General features: G+C 40.1%; 1 protein-coding gene across 2 annotated transcripts; it reads right to left on the reverse strand.

Annotated features, from left to right (window-relative positions):
• Positions 1-423: 423 nt before the first annotated feature.
• On the reverse strand, positions 424-14,747 carry lclat1 (lysocardiolipin acyltransferase 1). Of its 2 annotated transcripts, XM_037796597.1 has the most exons (6): positions 14,392-14,747; positions 7,091-7,258; positions 6,462-6,660; positions 5,239-5,385; positions 3,735-3,851; positions 424-2,776 (listed from the first exon to the last, which is right to left on the reverse strand). In XM_037796597.1, exons 2-6 carry the CDS (start codon positions 7,256-7,258, stop codon positions 2,250-2,252), a joined length of 1,158 nt encoding a protein of 385 aa, XP_037652525.1. In that variant the 5' UTR covers positions 14,392-14,747; the 3' UTR covers positions 424-2,249. The 2 variants fall into 2 exon arrangements, with proteins under 2 accessions (XP_037652525.1, XP_037652526.1); XM_037796598.1 differs by lacking the exon at positions 14,392-14,747 and having other exon boundaries at positions 6,462-6,526; positions 7,091-7,221.
• Between the last annotated feature and the right edge of the window lie 961 nt (positions 14,748-15,708).

Genomic DNA, 15,708 nt, shown 5'->3' on the forward strand with positions numbered 1-15,708 from the left:
ACGGTAGACTAGAATGTGTGTGCAAACTGTGGCCCTAGTGTTGTGTAACATGAGCATTCAAGGTCTTGTTGACTCATTCGCTGCAGTGTAGTGATTGTTGGGAGTACATTCTGGATCAAAGGGCTGCCGAGACAATGCACGAGATGCTATGCAGCAATTAAAATGTCAGTGTAATGGAAATGTTCGACATGAGTGGAATGATGAATAAAAGAGAGTCACAATTGCTGCGTAATGTAATAACGTCACATTATAATGTCAGCGATGTCTGACATTTTAAACTGATGTCACTGTCAATATAATGACATGAGCTACTACAGCGTTAATCAAAAGATCAAGTGAGTTTACAAGCAAGTATTAGTAATAACGTCAGTAGTCAACGTTTCCTAGGATGGCCACAAAACTGGAAAGAACAATGACTGCGAATGAGTTGATATAGTATATTTATTTGTATATATATATATATATTTCCTCGTGTAAGAGACGGACTCTTGTTTACCTGAGGACAGTGACTTTGAAGAGGTCCAGCATCAGCAAGTGATTGTAAAATGAGCAAAAGAAAAACAGCAGAGGTGAAAGAGTAATACGTGGAGATTCAGTGTTGAGGAAAAAGGGATATAGTGCCATGTTTGGTAAACTCTACCTACAGGCTGATGATATAAAGTTGTTAACATAGCTGGATCACAGTGACTGGAAACAGCCTCTTTACACTTAAAACTGAAGGAGCTTCAGATTGATAGAAACAAAGACTCACAAAATAGGGTTGAAGTGGTCATCACACATCACACAGTGTTTACAGAAGGTGCTATATAGACTGTCCTCACACATAAAATGTTTCCGGACTCCAAGAATGAACATAGATTGAAATGGTATCGAGTGGCACGGAGAGTCTGTGGCTAAAAGTGTGGCTGAAGCGCTGCTCCAATCTTGTTTCAATTTCTGTCCTTTTTTGGCACAATTGGAGTAGCTTTCTCAGCTGTCATTTGCTAATTGAGTTTAGCGGGCGCATCAATGCCAGTCCTCTAGAGAGGGACACAGGCAGAGGTGGGCATTACAGGGCTTTTTTGGATTAGGTTGAGTTCATGGCCAGTTTTCCACTCCAAGTCTGGTCCTCTATGCCACCCTGCACATCGAGGGGTAATGTTGTCCCAACAGGACATTCTTCCACCACACATCCTGCCTCTAAAAGGCATCCCCTCGTTCCCAGAAAGGGCACAAAGCTCATCTGCTTCTACAGACGTAACATCTCAGTCAGATCTTTGATCTTGATGAGTTGAAGTGTTCCCCCAGCGTAGCTGTGGGTAACCTTGCCAGTATCCTTTTCCTAACAAAGACCGACTACATTCTGTTTGGTTTCTTTTTTTAAAAATCACGTCTGCTTTTCTCACCTTTGGCTTTTATGTGCAAAAGCTACTTGAGCATACAGACCTACGCAGTAATAAACATAACCACACAAGTTATCTCTAAGGACTAACTGGGAACACGTCATTCCCAAATTTGTATAAAAGCGTAATTAGACCCAATAAAGGTAAACAATGGTACACATATATACCTGTATATTCCTTAGCAATTCTCTGGGAATCATATCTATCCTTTTCTTTCCTCGCTAGAGACTACTGATTGAAACTGATTCATTTATCTAGTCCCATCAGTCTAATCCAGCTAACTACAGTGCTGATTTGAATATTGGTTAGAGTCAAGTCAATCATATGTACAAGTGGTCTGTACTATGGCTCTGCTCCGAAATGTATGACACGGATATAAAACAAGGGCAACATAGCATACAATAAAACCAGTTTCAAAGACATAATGGCAACAGTATAACAAATAATAACAGCATTGTTTCATGACACATGTCCACTGAGTTTTCAAACAAACTACTATAATAAAACACCAACAACATATCCTGATAAAATGCACCGACAGCAAGCTAAATTACAGAGTTCATACAAGGAGAGACGTACAAATGGCAAGTGATGCATTTTTGTGTGATGAATTCCTTGAATCCAACACAGATACATGTAAAATAACATTCCTTTTTTTTCTTCTTCAACAGAAAGGTAAGCTCTCTCTCAACTGAAGCCATGCATACCGTCAGGAAGTGAACTCCCTTTTCTAAGGCGTGGAGCATCGGGTCCCTCAAAGGGGATCCTCTTGCCCTCTGGACTGAACAGGCCAAGACGACTGAGTCCTCAGTGTCCTTGCTGAGCATAGGTGGAAACATATTGTCCAGTCAACCTCATCTTCCATCCTCACTGCATCTTCCCATCCAGCACCTTACTCTTCTCGCCCATGTTGGCAGCCATGGACTTCCAGTATCGATGGCAGGACAACTCCAGCAGCTCCACCCCGCCGATCAGCTTCTGCAGGGCCACGTATACTCCAACCACGACCAGGAAGTAGAGCCTGAATGGAGCCCACAGCCACAGGCCGGTGAAGCACAGAGCGATGAAGCTGCTCCAGTACAGCAGTGAGGCGGCTTTGATCAGAGTCACTCGCAGCTCCGTCTTACAAGGTGGCACGCGCGCGATGCCGTCCCTGTCGAAGCCACGGGGCTGGCTTGAGTAGAAGTCCCGCAGACGGCTCTCCTTCTCAGCCCAGCGATCTCGACACCAAGACTCCAGGTCGTCGGAGGAGGAGGGCAGGGAAGCCACTGGGTAGCGGCGGACGTGGAAGTGGATCTCGCGGGGGAAAAGTCCCAGGATGAGGTGGCGTTCCGTCTGAGGGATGTTTTTGGGATATGCCACTGTGATATCATGGACGGCATCCAGGTTGTCTCCTAGGAAAAGGTACACAGTTTTACATGATCACAATAGTATAAAAAAGTATAAAAAAGCTGTGTGAAAATACTTAATTTCCAACAGCTTACAGTAAACTACGCAGTTTAAGACATGACACTGCAAGGAGACTTAATATTATCCTTTTTCCACACCCACACTGGTTACTGGAACTGTTTTATGCACCCTTCAAAATCCCAGCTCTTAGCTCCATTACATATGTACCTCTAATTATCCAGGGGCTTAGAGCTTCATCCTCTCTCTGCCTTCAAAACTACCATGAGCTTTATACCATCGTCACTGATCTGCAGTGCCCTTACAACACCCATATAGAAGTGAATGAAATATCAAGTGGACGGGATGACACCTGCCAGCGCCTGCACCCTGTACAGCTCAGCTCTACCACGGTAAAAATAGAGCCGAGAGGGGCACGGTGGACTTGGACATGCACAGCATGTCAGTCAGCAGTGCGGAGAGAGAGAGAGAGAGGGAGAGAGAGAGAGGGAGAGAGGAGAATTTGCTAAGTCTGATGACATCACACCGATTCACAACACCTGCTTGGAGAGTTAGTGCCGTGCTCAGCATCCAGGGCAGGTGGAGGATGAGACGGCAAGGCCAGAGGTGGTATTTAAGAACTCTGGAGGATTGCCAGAATTAGCTCATAGGGAAATATGAGAGTGTCTAGGGTGTTGTAATGGCTGGCAGTAGGATGAAGCACAGGTCTGAGAATGACGAATAACAGGAATGATTCCTCCCCTGCAAACAGCGTCAGTGGATTAACTACAATCATCATGATGGCATGTAATTTACCCTCGGTTTTGCTGATCAAATGTTTCCATCACGATGACTGTGACCGAGCAATTCCAATCACCACAACTGCTGCTGTTTGACTGCCAACTAACAATCACTTTTAGATTATTGTTTAAAGTATACATTTCATGATTTCATTAATGGATGTACCTTTTCGTAGTCTGTCCACGATGAAGGTGAATCCAGTGCTGCGGGGATGCAGCACATACTCGAATTTTGGCAGGTTGTTCTGGGCAGCGAACACGTCACTCTTTGCTCTTGTGTTTTCTGCAAGAGACACAAATATACATTAAACCTCTGGCAACTACAATCATTATATTACATTGTGTTAACTTGTAAATTATGTTTCATATGTTGTATGTGGAAATTCTGATTGGGGAGCCAACTATGTCAACTATAGGTACATAAATATATTATTTGCAGGTAAGGAGAGAGACCAAAGTATAATAATTTACTTATTTTAAAGGTACACTGTGTAGGATTTGGCGGCATCTAGCGGTGTGGTTGCAGATTGCAACAAACTGAGTGCCCCTCCACTCACTCCTCCCTTTCCAAGACTGCGGTAACGTGAGCCGCCGAGAGCAAAACCGTGGTAAGACTGATTATTTATGCATATAAGGTATCTTTATTAAAAAGTAGAACTTGGTTGACAAGAGATACAATAGCAAAAATAACAGTATTGCTTTTATAAAAATAGCTGCTGAACAATCCTAATGTTGGTTGCGGGATATGACCACAATCATGAAATACATCCACCAGTGACAAATGCTTACACATTTGCAAAAAACACAGGGGGACATAAACACAGGAAAGATGATTGTTTATTAACCTAACATTCCTCAGGAACTTGTTGCAAGAACATGTAAACTACATCATGACTCATTAGTCATATTATGCAACAAGTGGCTTGTTCAGGCCGACTTGTAGGACAAAAGGACTATGGACAGACCCCTGTTGATCAGGGGGACAAAGCTGTGACCTGTCATTCTTATACAATCGTTCATGTAATTCACACAAGCTCTACATGCTTCGAAAGGGGGTCATGGAAATGATTAGAGGGGCTTAAGTGCACTCTGGACCTGATTCTGTAGATGGAGGTATGCATGTACGCGACGAAAAAGAACAGGACAACTTCCACGTAATATGTCAGAACATGCTGTATACGTCCCCTTGTTTGCGTTAAATCAAGCGTCAAGGTTTAAGAGGCTTAAATGCAGACGTGAGGGCGAATGCAGACACACACATACACAACACCAAAAGTGAAACAATCTTTAAAGCCCTAAATCTGCTGGCCAATTATGATGTAACTTTACTGGACCCCTCATGACATCATGATATGTAAAGAGAAGTTAAGCTCCCCACAGTAAAGCTACTCGGGACTTTGATTGGCTTAGTTGTGGTCTGAAAGAGCTTTAGACACCGGTGTCGCCGGTGCTTGGATTGAAAGATCAGAGCATTCTTGCAGAAATGACTGTGTGGGGCGTGTGTCGAGGGATTTTGCTACGCCTTATCACTTGGAAATTATGTTTGCATAACTGTGCCAGCGCAAAAGGTGTTAGACAGGTGTACGGCCACACTGAGCTCTGGAAACTGGTAACATATTGTTAGATAACAACTGAAATGTAGTCAAAGTGTTGCATTGTTTATTTCTTACCGGTGAGGTCTGTGCCCTCCGGGAACAGAAGCAGCTGCAGTGGCTCTCTGATGTCACAGAAGTAGTCCAGCATGTTCCCCATGTGCTTCTTGTCCTCCTCCCAATGACGGTGAATAAAGACGAAGCAGGCCACCTGCATTGCCCAGCCTGGAAAACACAAACAAAGTCTTTACTTGTGTAATTGATTACTTCTTTAAAGTCATTACACTGGTAGTATAAGGCACTACATGGCCGTGCACCAGACAACCTCTCAGATCTGCTTTAGGTTTATGAACCAGGAGGACCCCTCCGATCCTCTGGTTCTTCTCTTTCAGTTCAATTTGGCGATGCTGCTTTCAGCTATTATGCTCCATGCCGATGTAACAGCGTTCCAGACGATCTGAAAATATTGATTTTCTTAAAGGTAAACTAAAAATCCATCTATTTAGTCTGGTTATTATGTAGCGTCTTATAATTTTAGTGGTTTTATTATTTATAATATTTTAAACTGTATTTTACTAATTTTGTTTTATCAACATTTTACTACTCAATTTATTTGTCAATCACTTTGAAGTGCATTTGATCTGGTCGAGAGGTGCTATACAAATACAGTTTGATTGATTAATTCTATGCTCAACTGATTTGGTAGGATTTCTCAAAGCAGGCGGAACATTTATTCCTCAGGAAAAGCATCTGACATTGGGCCTTTTCCATCAGAGTGTCTACGCTCTGCCTCTGGATATCAGGTTTGTCAAACCAGCCACTTCTCACCGGAAAAAAAAAAGCTTATTTTCTTTGGTTCTGTTAAACGATACTCAGTTGCCAGTTTATTAGCTACACTTAGCTTGGCTAAAATGAACGCAGTCTAATAAAACAGTCCTGCAATAAATCCGACCTTCATGAAGGTTATAACGTTCAGGTTTTTGTTTAAACTGAAAAAGAAGTGACGATTCAACTCTTTGGTCATTTCGGAGGCTGCGGTTTGTGGTGCTGTTGAATTCTATAGTGTTATACTGACAGGTGTTTCTCATCTGCTAAATAGATTTTTTCATACCATGCTACCGCTCTGAATTTGCATTATACTGTTCCTCTTTTATATTTAGATTCAGCTCCTTTAAAAGAAAACTGCTTTGCAATGATGTTATTTTTTTTGAGGAAGTGCTTTGCAAAGCATATATGCTATTATGGTATGCAGAGGTGTGCACGTCTGTGTGTGTGTACGGGAAATGGCAGAGTATACCCACCAAATCCAGGCACAGCCTTCAGGGCAGCCTTGAGGCAGATCTTCTCCAGACGAAGGTAGCTGTACCTGAGGAGACAACACCAAAGGAACATCCAGTCCAGGCGGGTACGGTGGTTCATAATGATCACACTTCGCTCCCCAGGAATGAAGCCATCACCCGTTATCACCACCTTCACCCCAAATACCAGCTCCAGCAACGACTACAGAGGGGAGAGACACCGGGGTGGAGGGAGGGTGAAGAAGAAGCACAAGAGAGGGAAGAATGGAAAGGGCAAAGAAAGAGAGGTAGATGATCAAGGGGAGACAAGAATGATCATTAAAAAAGGATGTAAAGGGAGAGAGGAGGGACTGGGAAGTGGAAAGATAAATTTAAAAGAGACGAGAGAGTGAGAGGAAAATAAATAAATAATGCCGTCAATTCATGTCACTGTAAACAAGATTTGCATAATTGTTCTCAAGGGCAATCTAAATAAATGAAGTTTACTTATGATCAAAATAAAATCAGATTACATAGGGAGGCATGGAGGCCGAGATGACGCAGACTACCGTGACTGAGTCAAACACAAGTAACTTAAGACCATCTGGCCCGCACATTAGTAGGCTAAGTAAAGGCTAAGCTGGTGTACGCACCACAGGCAGGGTGAGCCAGGTAGCGACGATGCGATCGGTGATCCAGCGGTACCAAGCAGGGGACAGCAGCATGAGGGGCAAAACTGGACCCAGCATGAAGACACTTCCAAAGAAGCTACCCAAAAACAGGGTCACCACAAAGTACAGGCCCCGCACCGACACAGCCATCTGTGGAGAGATGAAGGAGATTAACCTGAGTATAAATCCACACGCTAAATAAATAAAACGGTCTTGAGCATTCAAAGCGTGAGCTGACGTTGTTGTATTAAGAATACAAAAAAAAAAACGATGATATTCATGGAATTAATTCCTGACTTGGATTTCCACTATGGAAAGTAGCTGAAGTGGAGCAACCCTGTAACATGAAACAAATGGGATTATCGACCGTCTCATCAATAGCAACGACTGCTGTTCTGTTGTTCTTCTCACATATTTTCCCACAAACAGTGGAAAATCCAGGGCAGACATACCTAGTGTGGAATGTAAATAGGGGAACCTTTTTGACTGTGGGTAACAAATTGTGGGTGCATGGTCACTAAATCAAGTGTGGCTGTGGCTTCAAAATTATTCACAGTCTGTACAGGGGCATAAACTGTGAGCAACATTTTCTGATGTTCTTAACATTTAAAAAATGCTGGTAAAATATCCCGACTATATCCACTGAAGCTGTAAAAATCACCTGTCAATAACTTTTAAGTGTAACTGGAAAATTTCACAATGGCTGCATTGCCATTTTCACAAATAAGCCACTACATGGAGCTCGGTGTAGGCGATATGACGATACCATGAGACAATACAAATGTACATTTGAGATTTTGCCATACATACACCACATTAACTGTGGGTGTATTAGGCCATTGTAGGCAATATTGTGGATTAAAAAGCCGGACAATATTAGATATTTTTTTCCCATAAATAGTTTCTCAGATATTCCAAGAAATCTATATAACAAAATATATCAATAAAGGAGTATAAAATTACATATACTGGGACAGAGGATTTCATCCATATTGCTCCTTCCTACCTGACATTTTTAATCCAACTAGCTGTTTTAACTTTGCTTTTCTGCTTTTGGCAACACCTTCACAAAGGACTCCTGTCTCCAATTAAAAAAAGATCCACTTCTCTGGTGGAGGGGAGCACACAGCACCTGAACTTTTAGTGCCATCGTCACTGATATCAGGAGTGGAACCAATGGAAAAAATGACATGATAACACACTAATGAAGGTGCAATTGAAGTAACTGATAAACTTATGGTGCTTTGATAAAGACATAAATGAGTTGATTACATCCTTGGATTGATAATTATCCTTATGATCATTACCGGCCTGTAAACCAATTATCATTCACACAGGTGGAGGCATTACTAGGCAATTTTGAAAACAACTGATGTAGCAACTGTTTGAAATAAAAACACATACATACAAACGACACCAATGCTGTAGATGGAAAATGGAAGAGAATGGACAGTAGCTGTAACATAGCAGAAATACAACATGGTCATTAGATCTCTGAGGGAAGTAAACTGAGCCTGTAATGAGCCTTCTGAAATACAAACCCAAGTAACAGGAGTCCAGGACCTTCAATTGTCCATGACATATCAGATACTTTTAAAGGGGCTCATCTGGACATGCCAATGGGGATCCCTTGTCATTGCAATGACTTCACTTCCAATGGTAATGTAACACCAGTGGAACATGTCCTCCTTATATATGGTACATACACACAGGTGGTTTCACTTATTATTTAGACCCACTCTCATCATCATGACTGTGAGCTTTACTGAACTCTCTCTCTCTCTCTCTCTCCTGTACAATATGTTGCTCCTGTTTTGTTGTACCTTATTAGTACATGGACTTTGGTGAGCTTATGTAGTTACTAGTACGGCTCCACTAAACCGGAGTAGCCACAACAATTTAAAAACACCTGTGTTGGTGTGCAGGGCCTTTCAAAAATACCCAAAATGCCACTAAGCAAAGTCAACTTTTAAGCTCCCAGACAGACCACTTTAATTCCATGAACCAAAAAATTAAAATCTGGGACGAGTGGATGAAGAACACTCTCTCGGCAACCAAGTCAAATTGCCCCTTGATAAAGTCACTTTTTGTCAAATGTTTTGATGTGCTGCACTTGCCCAACACTGTCTCCCATAAAATTACGTTCCCATACAACTAAACTGCATAACCAAAATACATCTCGAGGGAAACGCATTTTCTTCCGGATTACGGTCGCAGTTTTAAATATGTGAAGTGATTAATGTTTTAAAAAAAATAATAAAACGAAAATGCAACAAAACTTAGTTAGGTTTAAGCAACAAAACTATTTGGTTAGGCTTAGCAAAAAAACCCATCATGGTTTGGCTTAAAATTACTTAAAAACAAAACGAAAACGCAAGAAAGGACACGAACACTGGGGGTCCGGTGTTTGTTGACTTTCTCGAATGTTATACCTGTTACTTTCAATAATGGTTTTATTCAATGTATTTTAATTCACGGTCGCTCTATATACTACGTCACATGCTCTGCGTGTCACTCGTACTGCGTCACTCGCTGCTGCCGTCCGCAGACTAATAAAAAGGTATTTCTTATACATAAAAAACAAACGTAATCCGCGACAAAATACGTTTCCTTCCAAACATAATTGAGAATGCAATTTAGTTGTATGGGAACGCAATTTTTAGGAGACAGGGGTGACTTGCTACATGCTGAGACACTTGTGATGATGGGGATATGTAAATAAACTGAAAAACTGTACGGATGTTCAGAAAATATGTAATCTTTTTTTAAACAACCTAAACAAACAATACAATTAACTAATATTAAGCTTAGCAGCACTAGAGCAAGTCAGCAGGTCCTCTGAGATAAAAGGTTAAAAGTTGAAATACAGTGAGTCTTGATTTGATTAGGCCTTGGCCCTGCTGACGCAGGGAGTGCTACAGGGAGCCGTTTCATCCAGCAGGTGTTTTCTTCCCTTAATATGAACTGCGGTTCACACTTTCCACCTCAATTACTGTTATGACTGCACAAGCCTTTAGTTCAGACTACCTGCCCCCAACACTCCCATCATCTTGCCCTCGTTGACACCCTCTGCAGCACCATGACGCAGCAAGTCTCACGGCAGAGACCAAAGTGGCTGAAGGTGCATTTAAAAGATGCAAGTGTGTTTTGCGTCCATGATTATGCTGGCAATAAGGGTTTATGGGTTACTGGCTTTAACAACGGAAAATGTGAGGCACGAGAGAGGTGAGAAAACACGCCTGCTCAGCACAATTAGGCAGTGTCCCCACGCACACAAAAAGCACACCCTTGGGTGGCTCCTGGAACAAGCAGACGAGCCTATTCATACATGCAGCAAAAAGGCATGGCACACCTGGAGCCAGCAATGTGAGAAGTGAATGGAATTACTGACATTTAAGTGTTGAATAAACATGTTTTTCTTCCGCTTGGCATGGACACCTGGGACATAACGCTATTTGTTGAAGGCATCCACGGAAACACTTTTGTTTCCGTACTCCAAAGCAAGTACCACTTGTGGTTTGATATAGTCCCATCCATTTGGGTTGGTTTAACATTTATTTAATCAAGATAACAATGATCCTGAAGGCACTTCCCCAAACACACCACCACACGCAATACAAAGCACACTCCTCCTCATAGTCTAAGTCTGAATTCTCTGGCAATCATTTTGCATTCCTTACTTTAAGCCAAGACCAGACATCCCAACAGAGAAGAGCAGTGAGGAGGTCAAGCATGTCTAGGCTAAACAATGAGCTTAAGTGCTGTGTGTGTGTGTTAAGAGACAGACAGAGAGGAAAAGAGAGAGAGAGGGGAAGAATGAAATAGATAATGCTGTAAAATTAATTGCAAACACTAAGTGCAGGTCTATTTTACAACCTAGAAGGCACTTGGAGAGAAAAAAAACACCTCCAGAACTGAACATCTCAACCCATTTTGATACCCAAAAATACTCTCTCTATCACTCACTGTTAAAATGTATATGATTTAGGGCTGTCAAAGCTAACACGATAATAATGCGTTAACACAAATTAATTTTAACGGCACTAATTTCTTCAATGCATTAACACAACTTTTGATTTCTAGGTTGTAGCGGGCTCAGTTTTAAAGCTAGAGCGAATAGACTTGTATCATATGAAAACCATGTCATACTAGCATGTCGCGAAGCAGGCTAAATAACGCTTCAAACTTTTGCCCAATTTTGGCGAGGAAAAACGGTCATGGCCATTTTCAAAGGGGTCCCTTGACCGCTGACCTCAAGATATGTGAATGAAAATGGGTTCTATGGGTACCCACGAGTCTCCCCTTTACAGACATGCCCACTTTATGATAATCACATGCAGTTTTTGGGCAAGTCATAGTCAAGTCAGCACACTGACACACTGACAGCTGTTGTTGCCTGTTGGGCTTGAGTTTGCCATGTTGTGATTTGAGCATATTTCTTTATGCTAAATGCAGTACTGTGAGGGTTGCTGGACAACATTTGTCATTGTTTTGTGTTGTTAATTGATTTCCAATAATAAATATATACATACATTTGCATAAATCAGCATATTTGCCCACTCCCATGTTGTTAACAGTATTAAATACTTGACAAATCTCCCTTTAAGGTACATTTTGAACAGATACAAAATTATGCAATTAATTGCAATTAAATATTTTACCTAATATATAATACTATACTATATAAACTTAACCTTGCAAACTTATATTAGATATAAGTATCTATATATAATCAAGTTTGACAGGCTAAATGACAAAAAAAAGAAGATTAGATGCATCAAGAAAACAACTGGGCAATATCTAACATGGTTTAACAACCTCACTCAATCTGCAGCCATCAAGAACCTGTGTCTTTCACTGTACGGGTGGAAAAGGAAGAAATATTGAGAGGAGGAATGAAACACAATAACACCATGGGACACATAATTTTTCATCTGAACAACTGGAGGTCAAAGTGAGCTGGAAAAGCTTAACAACCTCTGTGGATAACTGGATAAAATATAGAGGACTTAATAGGGTGAATTTATGATGTTGTCATCAAATTGGACAATCTGGTTTTCTGGAGTTACTTTTCTATGAAGACTTTCAAGCAATATGTGTTGTGTACGCATTCAAATGTACCTTTTTCACAGCAGACATGACTTGTCATAGTAGGAAAAGCACAGGTGAAATTGATAACAGTAACGATGGGTCAGTTCTGTTAAGTGTCCAAGTAAGCTATTCCAGTGAGCCAACATGCACAATACTAGGACCTCCCCTAAGTGGAATGCAGCTATCCTTAATGTTATTTAATACACCTGTGCGTTTCCTACTATGACATGCCAAAATGTCTGCTGTGAAAAAAAGGTCTATTGCACACAGGTGAGGAAATTAATGTAATATAGCTACTGCCAGCAACAACCATGACAGAAAGACATTTTAATTAGACTCATTTTAATAGTCTCTGAGTATGTCTGTGGATGAGTAATGAGTTTGTAAGAATGGTGCATATCAATACTGCTTCGTGGACTTTCCCAATCTACCATATTGATTAATACAATGACCCTGGGTATTTTAATAATCCCAGGGTAGGGCAAAAGAAGAGCAAGGACTTTAACCGGAAATACAACACGGGTTGGCAAACGTTTAACTTTAAGCTAACTGGTTACACAAACAGCCTCTAAACAAAATATGCCTTGTTATGTCTGTAAATAATCATCCCTTCGGTTAGCATGTTGCTCTGTAAATAATTACCTAACCCTAGCCTTACATGCAAATAAGTGACAACCCTGTAGATGGTGAGATGATGTGGAGTCATAAAGGAGTAGCTGATGGAACACCTAATGCTTATCATTGTCGCAAAGTTTTACATTCATAAATGCAAATTTGCAACGGTTAAACCTCATTTAAATGTTTTTAAGAAAGAAATAGAACTATATATTAAGACTATATCTTCTGCAAAAAAACAAAAAGTCTATTAAAACGATGAGTTTGTGCTCCCATTTAAATGTTTTTTCTTAAAGGTCCCATATTGTAAAAAGTGAGATTTTCATGTCTTTTATATTATAAAGCAGGTTTAAGTGCTTTATAAATACTGTTAAACTATTAAAACGCTCAATATACCGACAAATAATCACAGCCCGTATTCAGTAATTGCGCGTTTGAAACAAGCCGTTAGGATTTCTGTCCATTTGTGATGTCACAAATATAAAATATATAGATCTTTACATGGTTTTAAACATAAACATTCTAAATGTGTCTCAGTTTATCTCCTGTTGTAGTTTATGTAAATAACATCAGCTGACAGGACGTACACATGGACCCAAGCCGTTGCCTTGCAACGCAATTCCGTTGCAATTCCATTGAAATGCACTAAAACGGAGCGTTTCAGACAGAGGGTAAATACAGGCATATTCAAGCTGGCTGTATGAGGAAAATAAAGTTGTTTTTTTTAACATTACAGCATGTAAACATGTTCTAGTAGAAACACAAAATACAAGTATGAACCTGAAAATTAGCACAATATAGGACATTTAAGGTACTATTATTTTATTTATATTAACCTGGCATGTTTTGTGTTATTTATTTCATTTGTTTTTATTTATCCCTTTATATGTATTGTTTACCTATGTATTGATTTAATTATTCTTTGTATTGTTTACTAAAATAAAGTCTATTGAATAAAAAGATGCTATGATGGTTTCCTTGACAAGTTTGTGCTCTTTAGTGGCCACACAATAATTAGCTAACCATTAAAAATAATATGGACACTTCACTGGTACCACTCACTACTATTATTTTATTTATATTAACCCCCTGGCATGTTTTGTGTAATTTATTTAATTTGTTTTTTATTCATCCCTTTTATTTCCTTTATATGTATTGTTTATCTATGTATTGATTTAGTTATTCTTTGTATTGTTTACTAATCTAAAATAAAGTCTATTGAATAAAAGGATGCTATGATGGTTTCCTTGACAACAGTGTGTGCTCTTTAGTGGCTAACGTTAACTTAGCATTAAACATAATATGTACACTTCATTGGTATCACTCAACCTTAAGTGTTGCTGTCCATAACGTTAAGGTATAGGCTTGCTACTACCTGCTATCAGTGCATGTTATCTTTGGGGTTAATGTGCAACCAGGCTGGCGCGAACAACAACAACATGCTAACTTAGCATGCTAACTAACTACAACAGAAGCTAGTTCAAGTTAGCCTGCTCATTTTAACAGGACTAGCTAATGCACCAACTTAACTACCATCAAACAGATATTACAATACAGTCAGGTAACAACAAACCCACCTTTCAGTGTCTTCTTCTCCTCCAGAATCAAAGTTATGTTCAGTTAGGAGAGCTAGTTCTGTTAGCTCCAAGAAGTCCAGCAGCAGCTTGGTTGCGACATAGCAGCTAACTAGCTCGCTAACAAAACTTAGCAACTACTGCGTTACCAGTCCTCAAAGCTGTGACAAAGGTTGAAACTCTTTCCCCTCCAATTTCCAATATTTAGTCACACGACAACTTTGTTTTCTTTGAGTTCTTGCTTTGACTGCAGCAGCTAAAGTGTAGCCGTCCCTGCACCGTTTAGCTAACACGACCTCTCAACCTGTTGTTACACACACACATCAACAGGGGGTGCTGTTTGCTGCAGGCTACATTGAGCCAGGAGAGTAGAGCATCTCAGACTCACATCTCACATCTCAGACACAGACTCAGGAAATCCTTTGTCCATAATAATGCACACAGTGCACTTTCATAGACTAAGCTACTTTTTTAATTCTGCACACCACCAACAGCTCTACTCTGCACATTTATAGACTGTTTTTTACTGTATTTTAAGATAAGATAAGATAAGATGAACCTTTATTAATCCCCAGAGGGAAATTCAGGTGTCAAAGCAGCAACATCAGCAAACAGAGTGAAACACAGGAGAGGTAAAGGTATACAAAAATTATAAAGACAATAATAGAGATATAAAAGATACAGAGTGAATGGGTGAACATAGTGTGTACAGTCCATCAATAAATAAATGTAGAATGTGCAATAAATAAATAAATAAATGTAATATGTACATATGTGCAGTCAGCAATAAAGTGGTAAATAGGATGTATAGTGTAAAGTGAGTGTAAAGTGCGCCAGATAGTGCATGTTAAAAGGTAGATAGTGCATGTTTAAATTTCTTAAAAGTCCTAATAGTTGTCATATGGGGGTCAGCCTTGGTTGTGGAGCCTGATGGCTACCAGCATGAAGGACTGACCCAGGCGCTTTGTGTTGTGCCGAGGAGGGATGAGTCTATACCAATAATGTACAGCTTTACTCTGCACTTTAGTATATATATATATTTTTAAAACTCGCTACCTCAGTTCTCATCCCATATTAAATTCCATATTTGACATTTCTTAATCCCCTGGTCTCTACTGTATATCTCCTATATTTTATTATTCAGCACTATATCACTTTTTGCACTATATTCGCATTTTTAATATTCCTGTTTCACAGTTGTTACCCTGCACTATATTCAGTTTTAACAATTTTCTTCATCTCCTTGTATTTTTATATCTGGTATATTTTTTTTGTACTTTGTACTTTGCACTATTAACTTTTTTACTGCCTTTTTACTAA

Source organism: Sebastes umbrosus, chromosome 16 (assembly GCF_015220745.1).
Source record: "Sebastes umbrosus isolate fSebUmb1 chromosome 16, fSebUmb1.pri, whole genome shotgun sequence".
NCBI lineage: Eukaryota > Metazoa > Chordata > Actinopteri > Perciformes > Sebastidae > Sebastes > Sebastes umbrosus.

Coding starts and splice junctions, on each gene's coding strand:
- lclat1 (XM_037796597.1), bottom strand. CDS start 7,258: ATGGCTGTGTCGGTGCGGGGCCTGTACTTTGTGGTGACCCTGTTTTTG. Junction 5,386..6,461: donor GAAGGCTGTGCCTGGATTTG/GTGGGTATACTC, acceptor TGTGTTTTCCAG/GCTGGGCAATGCAGGTGGCC. Junction 3,852..5,238: donor GGAGGGCACAGACCTCACCG/GTAAGAAATAAA, acceptor TGTCTCTTGCAG/AAAACACAAGAGCAAAGAGT.